Raw genomic sequence first — 15,972 nt, 5'->3', positions numbered from 1 at the left:
CCATGACATGCTTCTTTTTGTTGGCTTTGATATATGCCTTAGTGGTCCCCAGTACGGATGTCACGGTACCAAAATTCCAGTAGTCGGTACCTATACTATTAAAATTTTACGGTTCTCGGTACCAATTTCGGTACCACAGCAAAATCTGTTTGAACTATTTTTCCAATTTATTTAACTATTTGAAAAGAAATATTAAATTCAATTCAATGACTTTATTATTTATGACGGTAAATGTATGAAAGCATTGAAGGCTACTGTTGTGATGTCTGTCTGTGTTCCCCCTGTCTTTGTGCATTTGGTTCAGTCCTGTTCCCTGTTTTCCCGCTCCTCGTTTGTGTTCATGTATACCACGCCCCTTGTTATCTTGTTTAGCTCGTTTGTCCCTTGTATTTAAGCCCTGTGTTTCAGCTCTGTCTTTGTGAGTTCTTGTTTGATTGTTTACGTGTATGTTGGTTGCTGCTATTCTTGAATCCTGTTCCTGAGTCTGGTTTCATGTCTGAGTTTGTATGGTTTGTAGTCTATTGAATAAAGTGTGCTGCAGTTGGATCCTGCTTCATCCCTTGCTTCAACTACACAAAACGTAACAGAAGAACTCACCAAAACTATGGATCCAGTAGTCACAAACAACCAGGCCCTAAGGAGATACCTGTTGTCAATGTCACAAGATGGCCAGCCCATAGTAAGGTATGTGAAGGACTTCTGGGCTTGCTGCCATTTAGCGTCCCTAGACGACGTCCAGCTTATAGAGCTGTTCCGGAGCGGACTAGTCGAGGGCATCGCTCTTATGATGCCAGATTACTATACCAACTGGACGCTAAAACGGTATATCGACCTGGCCCTTTTCCTGAGCAATTCGTCGTTTGCTGTGGACATGGAGAAGAAACTCCGTCAACCAGTAGTTTCCCTTCAGTCTGGTCTTTACATCACTCCCATTATCAAGCCACCCACCAGATCGATCTATAGCCGTCTGGTGTCCAGCGTGGCCGTTCCCCCGCTGAGGTCAGCACGGGTTGCCAAAAAGGCTAACCTGCTTGGGACTCGTTTCGTCCAGACCGTCCCGCCTGCCGAGCCTGAGCATCACGTCAGCGCTGTCGAACCTGTGTTCCAAGTCAGCCCTGACGAACCTGCACTTCACGCCGGTCCTGCAGAGCCTTCGCCGCTGGCACCGTCCAGTCCTGCCAAGCCTTCACCGCTGGTTCCGTCCAGCCCAGCTGAGCCTTCACCGCTGATTCCATCCCGCCCAGCCGAGCCTTCACCGCTGGTCCCGTCCTGCCCTGAGCTTCCTTCGCCGCTGGTCCTGTCAAGCCCTGAGCTTCCTTCGCCGTTGGTCCGGCCCAGCCCAGATCTTCACGTCACGCCTGCCGAGCCAGAGCTTCACGTCACGCCTGCCGAGCCTGCGCGTCACGTCAGCCACACCGAGCCTGCGCTTCACGTCACGTCTGCCCAGCCAGAGACTGTTCACGTCACTTTTGCCCAGCCAGAGACTGTTCACGCCACGCATGCACCGCCTGAGTCCTCAGCAGATATGGCCACCGTTATGCCTGAGCCCCCAGTGACCGCAACACTGGCCATTATGGCCACAGCCATGTGGTGTGTGTGGGCTGCGCACACACTTGAGCCGGTGTCTGTTCCTGAGCCGCGGTCTGTTCCTGTTCCCGAGCCGGCGCCTGTTCCAGCCTATGACCCCATAGCTACCCGCAAGAGAATTTTTGGGGGGGGCAGTAGGTACTCGCCATGGCCACCCGAAGGGTCCTCACCGGCGTGGCCGCCCGAGGGGCCTTCACCGCCGTGGCCGCCCGAGGGGTCTTCACCGCCGTGGCCGCCCGAGGGGTCTGCTCCGCCCTGGCCACCGGTACTGCCAGCGCCGCCCTGGCCGTCTGCACGTCTAGCTCCGCCCACGTTCCATGGCCCAGGTCCACCCACGTTCCATGGCCCATGCCCGCCATTGGAAGGCCCTGGTCCCGTTCCCTGCGCGGACCTGGCCCTCCATCCCTCCCCCGGGACCGCCTCCGCTCCACCACCCTCCCGAACTGTCTTGTGTCCTGTTTTGTTGGGCGTCGGGAGCCGCCCATAGAGGGGGGGCTATGTTGTGATGTCTGTCTGTGTTCCCCCTGTCTTTGTGCATTTGGTTCAGTCCTGTTCCCTGTTTTCCCGCTCCTCGTTTGTGTTCATGTATACCACGCCCCTTGTTATCTCGTTTAGCTCGTTTGTCCCTTGTATTTAAGCCCTGTGTTTCAGCTCTGTCTTTGTGAGTTCTTGTTTGATTGTTTACGTGTATGTTGGTTGTTGCTATTCTTGAATCCTGTTCCTGAGTCTGGTTTCATGTCTGAATTTGTATGGTTTGTAGTCTATTGAATAAAGTGTGCTGCAGTTGGATCCTGCTTCAACTACACAAAACGTAACAGCTACATGCTGTTTAAACGAAAATATTAATGATATTGAGAAGTGAAAAATAAGCAACCTTCTATGCACACATTATTATTATTAGTAGTAGTATTTTTAATTAATGGAGACGTAGTTAAATATATTGTACAGTAGCCTAATATAATTATTTCTGTCAATTTCTTTAAGTTAAACCGAACTTTTATTTTGACTGGTTGCCGTGAAGACCTTTGAGTTTCTGTGCGAGTATGATATGACGATAGTTTTTCTCAAATGAAACGCTAAAATGCTCATGAAGTGACTCGGAGATGAATTGAATCATGAATCATGTCATCGTATCGTGAGGCAGACTGAAAACAGCGCGAGCGTCACTCGTGCTTCAGTGTGTGTGTGTGTGTGTGTGAGGTAACGTTAAATGAAACCGCGCGTCTGCGCCATTCATTCACACAGAGACAAGCAGAACATGCAGGGTTAATATTTAAATAGTCTTTTAAATAGTCTACCGAATATACCCGGTACTACAGAAGTACCGGTACTTTGACAACACTAATTTCCACACATGGCTCTTTCCTCCTTTCTTATCAACAAGTGGATTTACAGACACCACTTCAGCAGCGCCGCTGGTCGCCATGTCTCAGCGCTTTCATGAAGAGGACGCCACTTCACGCCCTTCGTGCATGCATGCGCGTCCAGAACCGGGTTTGACCGGGTACTCGGTACCACCGGTACTTGGTACCGTGACGTTTACTTTTTTTAGTACCGACTTGGTACCGAAGTACCGAATATTTTGACAACACTAGTCCCTAGTACTGTATCTGAAATCCTTTTCCCAAAATTCAGCCTTGGTACAGAATTATAGCCACTAAAGCCAGTCCCACAATGAGCTTTCCTTCAGACGTGCCATTTCGGAGTCTGTAGCTTTAAATGCTAATGAGGAGGAGAAAGGGGCAAGGTGTAGGGCGGGTGTTGCCTTGACCATCTTGCGGCAACGGTACCATGCATGTTTACATTGGATATATTGCAATGGCACGCAGACACACAGTCGTTCAAGCATTTCAGTTTGACCCAGAATCTGATCCGGATGGAGAAGCAACGGATGAAGAAGTTGCAACTCAGCAGCTCCGGTACTTTATTCAGATGGTTTACGTATGCTGTTAGTTATTATCATGTAGCTAACACTAGTCTACTGCGGCCTTTTCATGTTGCTCTGATTTGCTATCGTTTTAAAGCTGTATTAGCTCTGCGATCTTGAAATGCGGATATCGCGCGCGCCATATCACCGACAGGAGAACAGTTATCCAAATAACAAAGAAGTGAACAACACTCGCGTTACAGTGTGTGCATTCACACACATACTTGATGCTATCTACCTTTACATTAGTGACAGTAACCCGACTGTTAGCTGCATAGCTAATGTTACAGCCACATTGTGTAATGTAATGTTACAGCCACTACGTGTAACAAGCTAGGTAACCATAAACAGTAAAGCAACACAATTATATATCATTAGTTGACTTACTTGTCCGAGGTTTGTAGCTGAGTCAAAGACAGTTGGTACTGATCCAGACTTTATTTTCAGACGTTCAGCAAGCCCAGCTCTGTATTGACCCAAGTTGAGGAAACAGTCGTAGGTGAAATGTTTGGCGCAGACATACAAAACTTTGGGAAGTTGAGTCGGCGCATTTCCAGAGAAAATGAAATTAATCCACTGGTTCCTCTGGGGCTTGGATGAAGGAACTAAAAAAATACTCCTGTGTTCATTTGTACATTCTATTATTGAGCAACGGCCGTGCTTTGCTCGTTCACACTCCATGATGTCTCTCGAGGAAAAACTCAAATCGCGCTCGCGCGTTCGTACTTCCTAGCTAATTTTCTCATGGGCGGGTCAAATTCTCTGGGCGGGAAAAGCATAGAAAGGGGAGGTAACCTTTCCCTGTATGACGTCATACGAGGAAGATTCAAGGTCAGCCCGTCTGAGCTTTCATTTTCTCAAAGGTGGAGAAAGATAGCCAAAGCTCGGTTTACACCGATTGAAATTTCTAGACACTGGGGGACCATACACAGGCTAGGGGGGCCTCATATTAATGTTTAAAACCTCAGAAAGTGAAAATTTCATGTCATGGGACCTTTAACATAGACATTAAATGTATCAAAGAAGTTATGGAACATACTAACATTATGTTACATAACATATTATTAAAATACATAATAACATTATGTATTTTTGTTATTATTGTAAGCTATAGCATTTTTGTGTATTTGTATTATACTAAATGCCTTTAGGCTACTGTTTTTCATAACAAATACCATAGAAATTATATAGCTACTTTTTACCATGGTAGTAAGATGCAATGCATAGATTTTGCTGTGGCTGACATCATCCAAATACTTTACCAGATTACTATACCAACTGGACGCTAAAACGGTATATCGACCTGGCCCTTTTCCTGAGCAATTCGTCGTTTGCTGTGGACATGGAGAAGAAACTCCGTCAACCAGTAGTATCCCTTCAGTCTGGTCTTTACGTCACTCCCATTATCAAGCCACCCACCAGATCGATCTATAGCCGTCTGGTGTCCAGCGTGGCCGTTCCCCCGCTGAGGTCAGCACGGGTTGCCAAAAAGGCTAACCTGCTTGGGACTCGTTTCGTCCAGACCGTCCCGCCTGCCGAGCCTGAGCATCACGTCAGCGCTGTCGAACCTGTGTTCCAAGTCAGCCCTGACGAACCTGCACTTCACGCCGGTCCTGCAGAGCCTTCGCCGCTGGCACCGTCCAGTCCTGCCAAGCCTTCACCGCTGGTTCCGTCCAGCCCAGCTGAGCCTTCACCGCTGATTCCATCCCGCCCAGCCGAGCCTTCACCGCTGGTCCCGTCCTGCCCTGAGCTTCCTTCGCCGCTGGTCCTGTCAAGCCCTGAGCTTCCTTCGCCGTTGGTCCGGCCCAGCCCAGATCTTCACGTCACGCCTGCCGAGCCAGAGCTTCACGTCACGCCTGCCGAGCCTGCGCGTCACGTCAGCCACACCGAGCCTGCGCTTCACGTCACGTCTGCCCAGCCAGAGACTGTTCACGTCACTTTTGCCCAGCCAGAGACTGTTCACGCCACGCATGCACCGCCTGAGTCCTCAGCAGATATGGCCACCGTTATGCCTGAGCCCCCAGTGACCGCAACACTGGCCATTATGGCCACAGCCATGTGGTGTGTGTGGGCTGCGCACACACTTGAGCCGGTGTCTGTTCCTGAGCCGCGGTCTGTTCCTGTTCCCGAGCCGGCGCCTGTTCCAGCCTATGACCCCATAGCTACCCGCAAGAGAATTTTTGGGGGGGGCAGTAGGTACTCGCCATGGCCACCCGAAGGGTCCTCACCGGCGTGGCCGCCCGAGGGGCCTTCACCGCCGTGGCCGCCCGAGGGGTCTTCACCGCCGTGGCCGCCCGAGGGGTCTGCTCCGCCCTGGCCACCGGTACTGCCAGCGCCGCCCTGGCCGTCTGCACGTCTAGCTCCGCCCACGTTCCATGGCCCAGGTCCACCCACGTTCCATGGCCCATGCCCGCCATTGGAAGGCCCTGGTCCCGTTCCCTGCGCGGACCTGGCCCTCCATCCCTCCCCCGGGACCGCCTCCGCTCCACCACCCTCCCGAACTGTCTTGTGTCCTGTTTTGTTGGGCGTCGGGAGCCGCCCATAGAGGGGGGGCTATGTTGTGATGTCTGTCTGTGTTCCCCCTGTCTTTGTGCATTTGGTTCAGTCCTGTTCCCTGTTTTCCCGCTCCTCGTTTGTGTTCATGTATACCACGCCCCTTGTTATCTCGTTTAGCTCGTTTGTCCCTTGTATTTAAGCCCTGTGTTTCAGCTCTGTCTTTGTGAGTTCTTGTTTGATTGTTTACGTGTATGTTGGTTGTTGCTATTCTTGAATCCTGTTCCTGAGTCTGGTTTCATGTCTGAATTTGTATGGTTTGTAGTCTATTGAATAAAGTGTGCTGCAGTTGGATCCTGCTTCAACTACACAAAACGTAACAGCTACATGCTGTTTAAACGAAAATATTAATGATATTGAGAAGTGAAAAATAAGCAACCTTCTATGCACACATTATTATTATTAGTAGTAGTATTTTTAATTAATGGAGACGTAGTTAAATATATTGTACAGTAGCCTAATATAATTATTTCTGTCAATTTCTTTAAGTTAAACCGAACTTTTATTTTGACTGGTTGCCGTGAAGACCTTTGAGTTTCTGTGCGAGTATGATATGACGATAGTTTTTCTCAAATGAAACGCTAAAATGCTCATGAAGTGACTCGGAGATGAATTGAATCATGAATCATGTCATCGTATCGTGAGGCAGACTGAAAACAGCGCGAGCGTCACTCGTGCTTCAGTGTGTGTGTGTGTGTGTGTGAGGTAACGTTAAATGAAACCGCGCGTCTGCGCCATTCATTCACACAGAGACAAGCAGAACATGCAGGGTTAATATTTAAATAGTCTTTTAAATAGTCTACCGAATATACCCGGTACTACAGAAGTACCGGTACTTTGACAACACTAATTTCCACACATGGCTCTTTCCTCCTTTCTTATCAACAAGTGGATTTACAGACACCACTTCAGCAGCGCCGCTGGTCGCCATGTCTCAGCGCTTTCATGAAGAGGACGCCACTTCACGCCCTTCGTGCATGCATGCGCGTCCAGAACCGGGTTTGACCGGGTACTCGGTACCACCGGTACTTGGTACCGTGACGTTTACTTTTTTTAGTACCGACTTGGTACCGAAGTACCGAATATTTTGACAACACTAGTCCCTAGTACTGTATCTGAAATCCTTTTCCCAAAATTCAGCCTTGGTACAGAATTATAGCCACTAAAGCCAGTCCCACAATGAGCTTTCCTTCAGACGTGCCATTTCGGAGTCTGTAGCTTTAAATGCTAATGAGGAGGAGAAAGGGGCAAGGTGTAGGGCGGGTGTTGCCTTGACCATCTTGCGGCAACGGTACCATGCATGTTTACATTGGATATATTGCAATGGCACGCAGACACACAGTCGTTCAAGCATTTCAGTTTGACCCAGAATCTGATCCGGATGGAGAAGCAACGGATGAAGAAGTTGCAACTCAGCAGCTCCGGTACTTTATTCAGATGGTTTACGTATGCTGTTAGTTATTATCATGTAGCTAACACTAGTCTACTGCGGCCTTTTCATGTTGCTCTGATTTGCTATCGTTTTAAAGCTGTATTAGCTCTGCGATCTTGAAATGCGGATATCGCGCGCGCCATATCACCGACAGGAGAACAGTTATCCAAATAACAAAGAAGTGAACAACACTCGCGTTACAGTGTGTGCATTCACACACATACTTGATGCTATCTACCTTTACATTAGTGACAGTAACCCGACTGTTAGCTGCATAGCTAATGTTACAGCCACATTGTGTAATGTAATGTTACAGCCACTACGTGTAACAAGCTAGGTAACCATAAACAGTAAAGCAACACAATTATATATCATTAGTTGACTTACTTGTCCGAGGTTTGTAGCTGAGTCAAAGACAGTTGGTACTGATCCAGACTTTATTTTCAGACGTTCAGCAAGCCCAGCTCTGTATTGACCCAAGTTGAGGAAACAGTCGTAGGTGAAATGTTTGGCGCAGACATACAAAACTTTGGGAAGTTGAGTCGGCGCATTTCCAGAGAAAATGAAATTAATCCACTGGTTCCTCTGGGGCTTGGATGAAGGAACTAAAAAAATACTCCTGTGTTCATTTGTACATTCTATTATTGAGCAACGGCCGTGCTTTGCTCGTTCACACTCCATGATGTCTCTCGAGGAAAAACTCAAATCGCGCTCGCGCGTTCGTACTTCCTAGCTAATTTTCTCATGGGCGGGTCAAATTCTCTGGGCGGGAAAAGCATAGAAAGGGGAGGTAACCTTTCCCTGTATGACGTCATACGAGGAAGATTCAAGGTCAGCCCGTCTGAGCTTTCATTTTCTCAAAGGTGGAGAAAGATAGCCAAAGCTCGGTTTACACCGATTGAAATTTCTAGACACTGGGGGACCATACACAGGCTAGGGGGACTCATATTAATGTTTAAAACCTCAGAAAGTGAAAATTTCATGTCATGGGACCTTTAACATAGACATTAAATGTATCAAAGAAGTTATGGAACATACTAACATTATGTTACATAACATATTATTAAAATACATAATAACATTATGTATTTTTGTTATTATTGTAAGCTATAGCATTTTTGTGTATTTGTATTATACTAAATGCCTTTAGGCTACTGTTTTTCATAACAAATACCATAGAAATAATATAGCTACTTTTTACCATGGTAGTAAGATGCAATGCATAGATTTTGCTGTGGCTGACATCATCCAAATACTATGGAAGACCACATTTTACCCTATAAAAATGTTAAAATTTGTACAGATGTTTAGTGTCACTAAACTCAAGCTACTGTCAAATGTGCATTTCTAAGCAACAAACACATGTTATATTCATTTGTGAAATGGTCACCTGCTTGGCAAGTGTTTTTCATGTTCTGATGATAAAACCACAATTAATTGTCTGGTTTTTCTACAACTTTCAATTTGACTTTAAACTTGAAAAAATATAATTGACTGATATGAAAAAAAATTTCATGATAATTTTTTGGCCATATTGCCCAGCCCTAGTTTAAGTGGACTAAATGACTGGAGAAATCCGGCATACGTCTGAGGTTTTACTGGAAGGTCTAGATGTATTTAAATAAAACAATTACAAGATTAAATGTTTGTTCAAAAAATGAAATTTGCATGGATGAGTTGTTTATAATAATATCAAAAGCATGCATTAGATAGGGTGTATTTTTATTTCATGCTGACTTTAAAGTTTCTGGTTTAAAACCAGAAGAGACCAGTGTAGAGCTCTAAACCATATTTTCTTCAATGTATGAAACACTACAAGGTTGGCTACCATCTCTAGCACAGGTCCTTTGGTAGTATATGAAATCTAGTTTAGAGTTTTGATTCTTGACTTCTGCAGGCGTTTATAGTTGACAAGTATTGAAAGTAAAAAGGTTAAATGAAACCCAGTGTTCATTAAGGAACACTCAGATACTCAGCTCTCATTGTTATGAGTGTATCCTGTAATGTGTGTTTGAAACAAAGGTATGTGTGTGTTTGCGTGAACGAGGGAGTGAGAGTCGGCTGAGACGACTACAGTCGGCCTGGCTTTCCTTCCTTTCCCGTTACCACGGTGAGCAAACCATCCATTGTTCTTAGGAATGGAATCCTAACAGTGTGTTAACAAGGAAGAGAGAGAGAGAAGGGATGTCGGAAATCACATAAGTCTAGATAAATATATTGTTGGCGATTGTTCGTATCTGAAAACTTTGCTTTTAATTGATTATTTGATCACATGGAACATTGTTTAATGACAACACCTGATAAGAAGTTTTTTAACCACTGATAGAAGTGTTATCAGTCTATGAATGTCATATCAGTTATTATGAATAGAAACTGAGGATGCGAAATGTCTGTGAAATGATGTTGATGGAAGGTGAGGTGAAATAATGAGGCAGATCCAGACAGATTACAGAGAAATAGACTGAATGACCATTGACAGAAGGACAAGACTAGATTAGCGGAGGGGAGAGAGGTAGAGAGAGCATTACATAATATTATCCATCTCAGTGCAGTCATATCTCTTATAATCAGCAGACGTCATTCAACTATAAACCTGCTGACAGACCAACACAAGCACTGAGCGTTCTACCGTTCTAACCTCCTATGTGTCTCTATGTGCTTTTTAAGCATTTGGCATGTAGCTTGTGCCCATGTGTTTATGTTTAGAAGGTGTTTACAGGCTTAATGACTGACTCCTTTGCACAAATATGGATTAAATATTAAGACAAGATTTTACAAGGTTGGATATTTGTAGGTTGCATACCTGTGTGTAGATTGTAAGCAAGTCACTAGTTAAATTGTTTTATTTAGTTCAGGTCATTTGAATTTATTATTTGTATAGCACTTTCTTTTATATAATACAAATGGTTCCAAAGCAGCATTACAGAAAATTACAGACACATTTTCATTGTTTTGGTTCAATATTCCATTCTGTGTGTTTTATTTTGAGTCTGTTTCCTTTTATTAGTTTGAACATAGTGTGTGTCTACTCCACACTATCATTGGCTATGAAATGAGGGATTAAGGTGTTCTAATCCAAGTTATAAATAGTGAGCGACTGGAATCGAGATTACTGCTTTGTTTGTGTGTCTGAGACATTCTTAATGGTAGACTATTGAGATTCAATCTGGATTCCTCCACATATTTTTTTACCGTTTCCACCTGGTATTTAGACTGTTAGGATTTCATTGAGACCCTTCCCTCCCACTTTAGTGCTGATCACTTTATATACGTATCACAAATAACACATCTTAAAGGTAGGGTAGGCAATTTCAGAGAAGCAATAGCAAGCTAGCTTTGAAGGTATTAGATCCCACCCATTTTTTTCCAATCGACACACCTCTTCCAATGTCGCAACACGTGTATCACGTGTAGAATTCTGCGTTGCCTACTTTTAAATACGACTTCGCTTGGCCATTCATGTGCCTGGAACTCGTAATTACAATATCTCTGACTCCACTTGAAGGACATATCAAAATACAACATTGTAGCACCCTCAGTCTTCACTTTCATACAGCATAAATACATCTCCCTTCCCAACATACTATTGTTATTCAGAAACAACTGAAACAACTGAAAAAAAAAAAAATCAAAAAGAACAGCATACAGAACTGGTCAGCATATACAAACATAGCTGACCCCAACACACACCACAGTCAGCAGGGTTGTGAGGCCGCTGGCAATATTGCTGTTAATAATAATCGAATTTGCAGGCTTGTACAAACATCAGCAAGTGAAACAATTTACCTTAATGTGCCAAATATTCTCAACTGCTTAATGCTGCACACATAATACAGTGCAAGTTGAATAGCGCTGTGCAGACAAAATCATATATATCGTAATTCTTTTTCTCACAATATTGCATCAAAAAATAAACATCATGGGGACAGTTTTGGTACTGTAGTGGCCAAAATTCCTTACTTGATGTCCAACTTAAAATCTGGCTTCTGGAGCAAAACCACTGCTTTAGACTGTCTTATGGGACTTACTTTGGGACCCACCTATCTCTCTTTAGTTCCTCTTTGTCTCTCCTGCGATTAATGGCAGTAGCACTCAGTCAGAGGTGAACAATGTGTGCTTATTTGTCGTTAAGGAAACAACACAGCAAGAATCTGAAAGCTAACCTCAACTCACACCAATCACCGTTAATCAGCTCTCATCATTTCACACTATCCCCTGCTCACCCCACAGTAAACTACATTACCCCAAACAACTAAGCATTATCCCAGCTCACCTCCCATCACCCCCTCATTACAATCATTGTAGCACTATACTGTATGACACTCCTGTGACATAACCAGAATCTGAGTTATTCAAGAGTGGGGTGAGCCAATAAGATGCTGACATTTAATAGAGATCTTCAGACTTTTACCTTTTTATATTTTGGTTCTCAAGGTGTTGCTCTTACGTCGGTCGCCGTGGCAATGGTCCCCAGGCAATTTCCATTGGGAAGAACTGCGACAAGTTTGGCATTGTCGTTCACGAACTTGGGCACGTAATTGGCTTTTGGCACGAGCACACACGACCTGACCGTGATGATCATGTGACCATCATCCGTGACAACATCCAGCCAGGTACTGCATGACCCATGACTCAAGTCTTTGCATCCTACCAGGTAACTGCTAGATCAATATGGCTGCATTTCACAGTGGCAGGGAATTTCACAAAAACAATTAGAAATTAGAAATTAGAAAATCAAAGATGTTTTTAATATGCTCTCATAATTTTGTGTCCATCCATTACCAAAATCGTCATGCTTCAAACCGTTGATAAAGACATTGTAAAAGTAATTTATGAATCCATGTCTTCTGAAGAGACAAGATCGCTTTATATGATTTAATTAAGCAAATTTAATTAAGTCTTTAATTCACACATAAACATTGATCAATGGAAATACATTAAACTCATCAACTATAGTAAACACGGAAGCTCAACTGTGGTTGACGCTTGAGAACAAACATCAGTGGTTCTCACACGTCAAGCAAGCACAAACTATCCATTTAAATTAAGATTTGATGAATGAATTTGCATGTTGGACTTGCATTTAAATAACATTGTGTCAGTTACTGTATGTTAAGAATTTAAATACCATCTTTGGTATTTATTTTAGTCACTCTCGGTGGTCACAGGCATTATTCACGGCTATCACAAGAATAGAAATGGGGCTTGGCTTCAATTATTTGTTCATACAGACAGTATTTGAGCTGTTGTTGTATGAACAGAACAATTCAAGAGTTCAACTGTTAGGATATCGAGCCTAAACACACTGTTTGAGCCTGTGAGCCTAAACATCTGTTTTAATGAGTCTTTCTGTGTGCACTCAGGTCAGGAGTATAACTTCATTAAGATGGAACCCGGGGATGTCAACTCTCTTGGTGAGCCATATGATTTTGACAGCATCATGCATTATGCCAGAAACACTTTCTCCAGGTGAGACTTCTGTCACACACAAGAAATTTCACACTCAGTAATTTAATAAACAGCTTTCCAAGCATTCATCTTTTGTCTTTCTCTTCCGTAGAGGAATGTTTTTGGACACAATTCTTCCCTCTCGTGATGAGAACGGCGTCAGGCCTGCTATCGGTCAAAGAACTAGACTCAGCAAAGGAGATATATCGCAAGCTAAGAAGTTATACAGATGCCCAGGTAGGCCTACAGTGTGTGAGTGTATATGTGAGAGAGAAAGTCCTTTAAAAAATGTAAATGAAGGAATATCAAGGGTGTTAACTGCAGAAAGATGACCTCACTTTATGAGCAGAGCGGTTTCTCCAGCTAAATATGTGTGTGTTAGCTTGCATGTGATCATTTATTTTGTCAGTTTTATGATGCACATGTGTCTCATTGGCAGTGTTGGGAGTAACGAGCTACAAAGTAACGTGTTACTGTAATTCCACTACTTTAGCGGTAACGAGCATCATGTAACTAAATATTTTTTTAATCAAGTAACGCAATTACAATAACTGAAATTTAAATGAGTTAATTACTCGCGTTACTCTCTTTTGTGAAAAATGAACGCTTGCAGACAAGAAGACAGATAGGCCTACTTAAGATGCTTCTGATCTAACGTCGCAGGACCTTATGGTGGCGCAATGATACACCAATCGAACAGTGAGCATTAAACCACAGCATGGCCGATAGTGTGGATAGAATGAGCTTTCTCTCATGGAAGTATGGACATTACTTTTAACGAGTAATCAAACTAATTACTGTTTCCTCCGTTACAACGCCGTTACCGTTACTGACAATAAAATGTGGCATTACTATAATTGAGCTCACTGAAGTGGTTTTCATCCGAGTAGCCTCTCTCTCAGCCATAGGACCTGCAAAGTTTTTTTCTCTGGTGTGTGTGTGTTTATGAGGCGCCGGACTGGACAAAAGCGAGGCGAACGCCGCGAGCACGCTCGACAGTGAACGAGAGAGACCGAATGTGTCCGAGCATAATATAGTTTGTTTATAAATAAATTACACATTTCAGCATTAGAATAATCTCTGTAGCATATTGGTATCATCTGCAACGTTTTAATTAGTTTACATGGTTATAAAATAAAACTCCAAAATAACCTGCAGGGAATGTTCCCAGAAAACATCTTTGTTTGACCGGTTGTGAACACGTGCGGCAAACACGACTAGAATTTGGCTTAAATAACCTCTGATGATGACCTCACCTGTAGGTTATAAAAATAAAACCCAATTCGTTCATCTTCGGAACACAAATTAAGATATTTTTGATTAAATCTGAGAGCTGGATCACTCCAACGCAAAGCTTCTAGGTTGCACGTCACACGTAGGCTCACTATTGGCCGACGCTGGTCATGTGTGTGATGCGTGACGTACAACCTAGAAGCTTTGCGTAGTTTCACTACGTGAAATATCACGGCCGTACAGAGAAGGAAATGATTAGTTGAATAAAGTCGTTATTTTTGTTTGTTTTTTCCGCACAAAAAGTATTCTCGTCGCTTGATAAACTTAAGATTGAGCCACTGTAGTCACATAGACTATTTTAACGATGTCTTTCATAACTTTTGGGCCAGCCAGTTTCAATCCCTTAAGAAGCCTATGGAGGAGTGATCCAGCTCTCAGATTTAATCAAAAATATCTTAATTTGTGTTCCGAAGATGAACGAAAGTCTTACGGGGTTGGAACAACATGAGGGTGAGTAATTACTGACAGAATTTTCATTTTGGGGTGAACTAACCCTTTAATATTGGGGGTCTCCAAGTTAGTTCACATATTTAATTTTTTAAAGTAACGCAATAGTTACTTTCCCTGGTAATTAGTTACTTTTGTAATGATGTAACTCAGTTACTAACTCAGTTACTTTTTGTGAGAAGTAACTAGTAACTAGAACTAATTACTTTTTTAAAGTAACTTACCCAACACTGCTCATTGGGTAGAACAAATGCCTCACAGCAAGAAGCTGAACTAGGTGGCCTTTCTATGTGGAGTTTGCATGTTCTCCCCATGTTGGCATGGGTTTCCCCGGGTGCTCCGATGTAAAGACATGCATCATAGGTGAACTGGAGACATAAAATGGCAACTCTACATGGGACAAGTGGTTTGTTGAATGGATTGGTGAGCTTTTTTGCTCAGAAAAGAGGAGAGGGCCACCCTGACATTTCAGGGACAACGGGCATAGGATCCTCTCGCTCTACTGCCTGTGTGTGTGTGTGTGTGTGTATCTATGTGAGTGGCTTATGAGTGTGTTACTTTACTGCTGTATTGTTTTGAGTTCATGCACTAGTGAGGGTGTGTGTAAATGCGTGATTCATGGCCTACTTACATACAAAGACAAAGCTCTCTCCCTTCCACTATGTTAACTGTCTGTGACAAAATTTGTGAACTGAATGCCCACTTTCATTTTACAATTTGCCTGAATGAGCAGTTTTCTTTTAAACACAAAATGAGAAGTTAAGTAGAATGTCTGAGCTGTTCTTTTCTGTTCAAGGTATGTGAAGGGGAAATTATCCAAAAAGGACAAAAAGCATAATAAATGTTCCCAAATAATTCATGCAAGCCTTTAATTAAATTTTTGTAATGCTTTTTTTGTCCTTTTTGGTTCTTGACTGTATAAATCACCATTTACTTTCTTTGTATGTAAAAGAGCAGCTTGGATATTCTGCCTAACATCTACTTTTGTGTTTTATGGAAGAAAGAAAAAAATTCATTTAAAATCCTTAACGCGTTAAAATAATTGAATGCAAATAAATTACCGAAGCACATGAAATTGTATCCTTAACGTAATTTACATCATGCAGTTAGATGATCTTAGAAGTCGGGAGATTATCACACAGATTATCAAAATTTCTACTGTAACCCTTTAACCCGAATGTACTTCTCTGTTTGCGATCAGATCATTTTAAGACGCTACACTCATAGAAAGTTTTCAGTCAAATGATCCAGTAAACTAACTCATTCAAACAATCAATCCAAAACA

At 43.3% G+C, this 15,972-nt stretch overlaps 1 protein-coding gene across 1 annotated transcript in view; it reads left to right on the top strand.

The window, feature by feature from the left end:
- The window catches only part of tll1 (tolloid-like 1), a 68,258-nt gene that overhangs the window by 31,336 nt on the left and 20,950 nt on the right, over positions 1-15,972 (top strand). The window contains exons 7-9 of the mRNA XM_056256907.1: positions 11,934-12,112; positions 12,863-12,968; positions 13,060-13,184. Coding sequence (XP_056112882.1) covers positions 11,934-12,112; positions 12,863-12,968; positions 13,060-13,184 — 410 coding nt within the window. The remainder of the gene's footprint in view (positions 1-11,933; positions 12,113-12,862; positions 12,969-13,059; positions 13,185-15,972) is intronic.

Source organism: Rhinichthys klamathensis, unplaced genomic scaffold (genome assembly GCF_029890125.1).
Source record: "Rhinichthys klamathensis goyatoka isolate OS25496 unplaced genomic scaffold, OSU_Roscu_1.1 h1tg000133l_1, whole genome shotgun sequence".
Lineage (NCBI taxonomy): Eukaryota > Metazoa > Chordata > Actinopteri > Cypriniformes > Leuciscidae > Rhinichthys > Rhinichthys klamathensis.
This window is presented reverse-complemented; position numbering and strand designations above follow the sequence as displayed.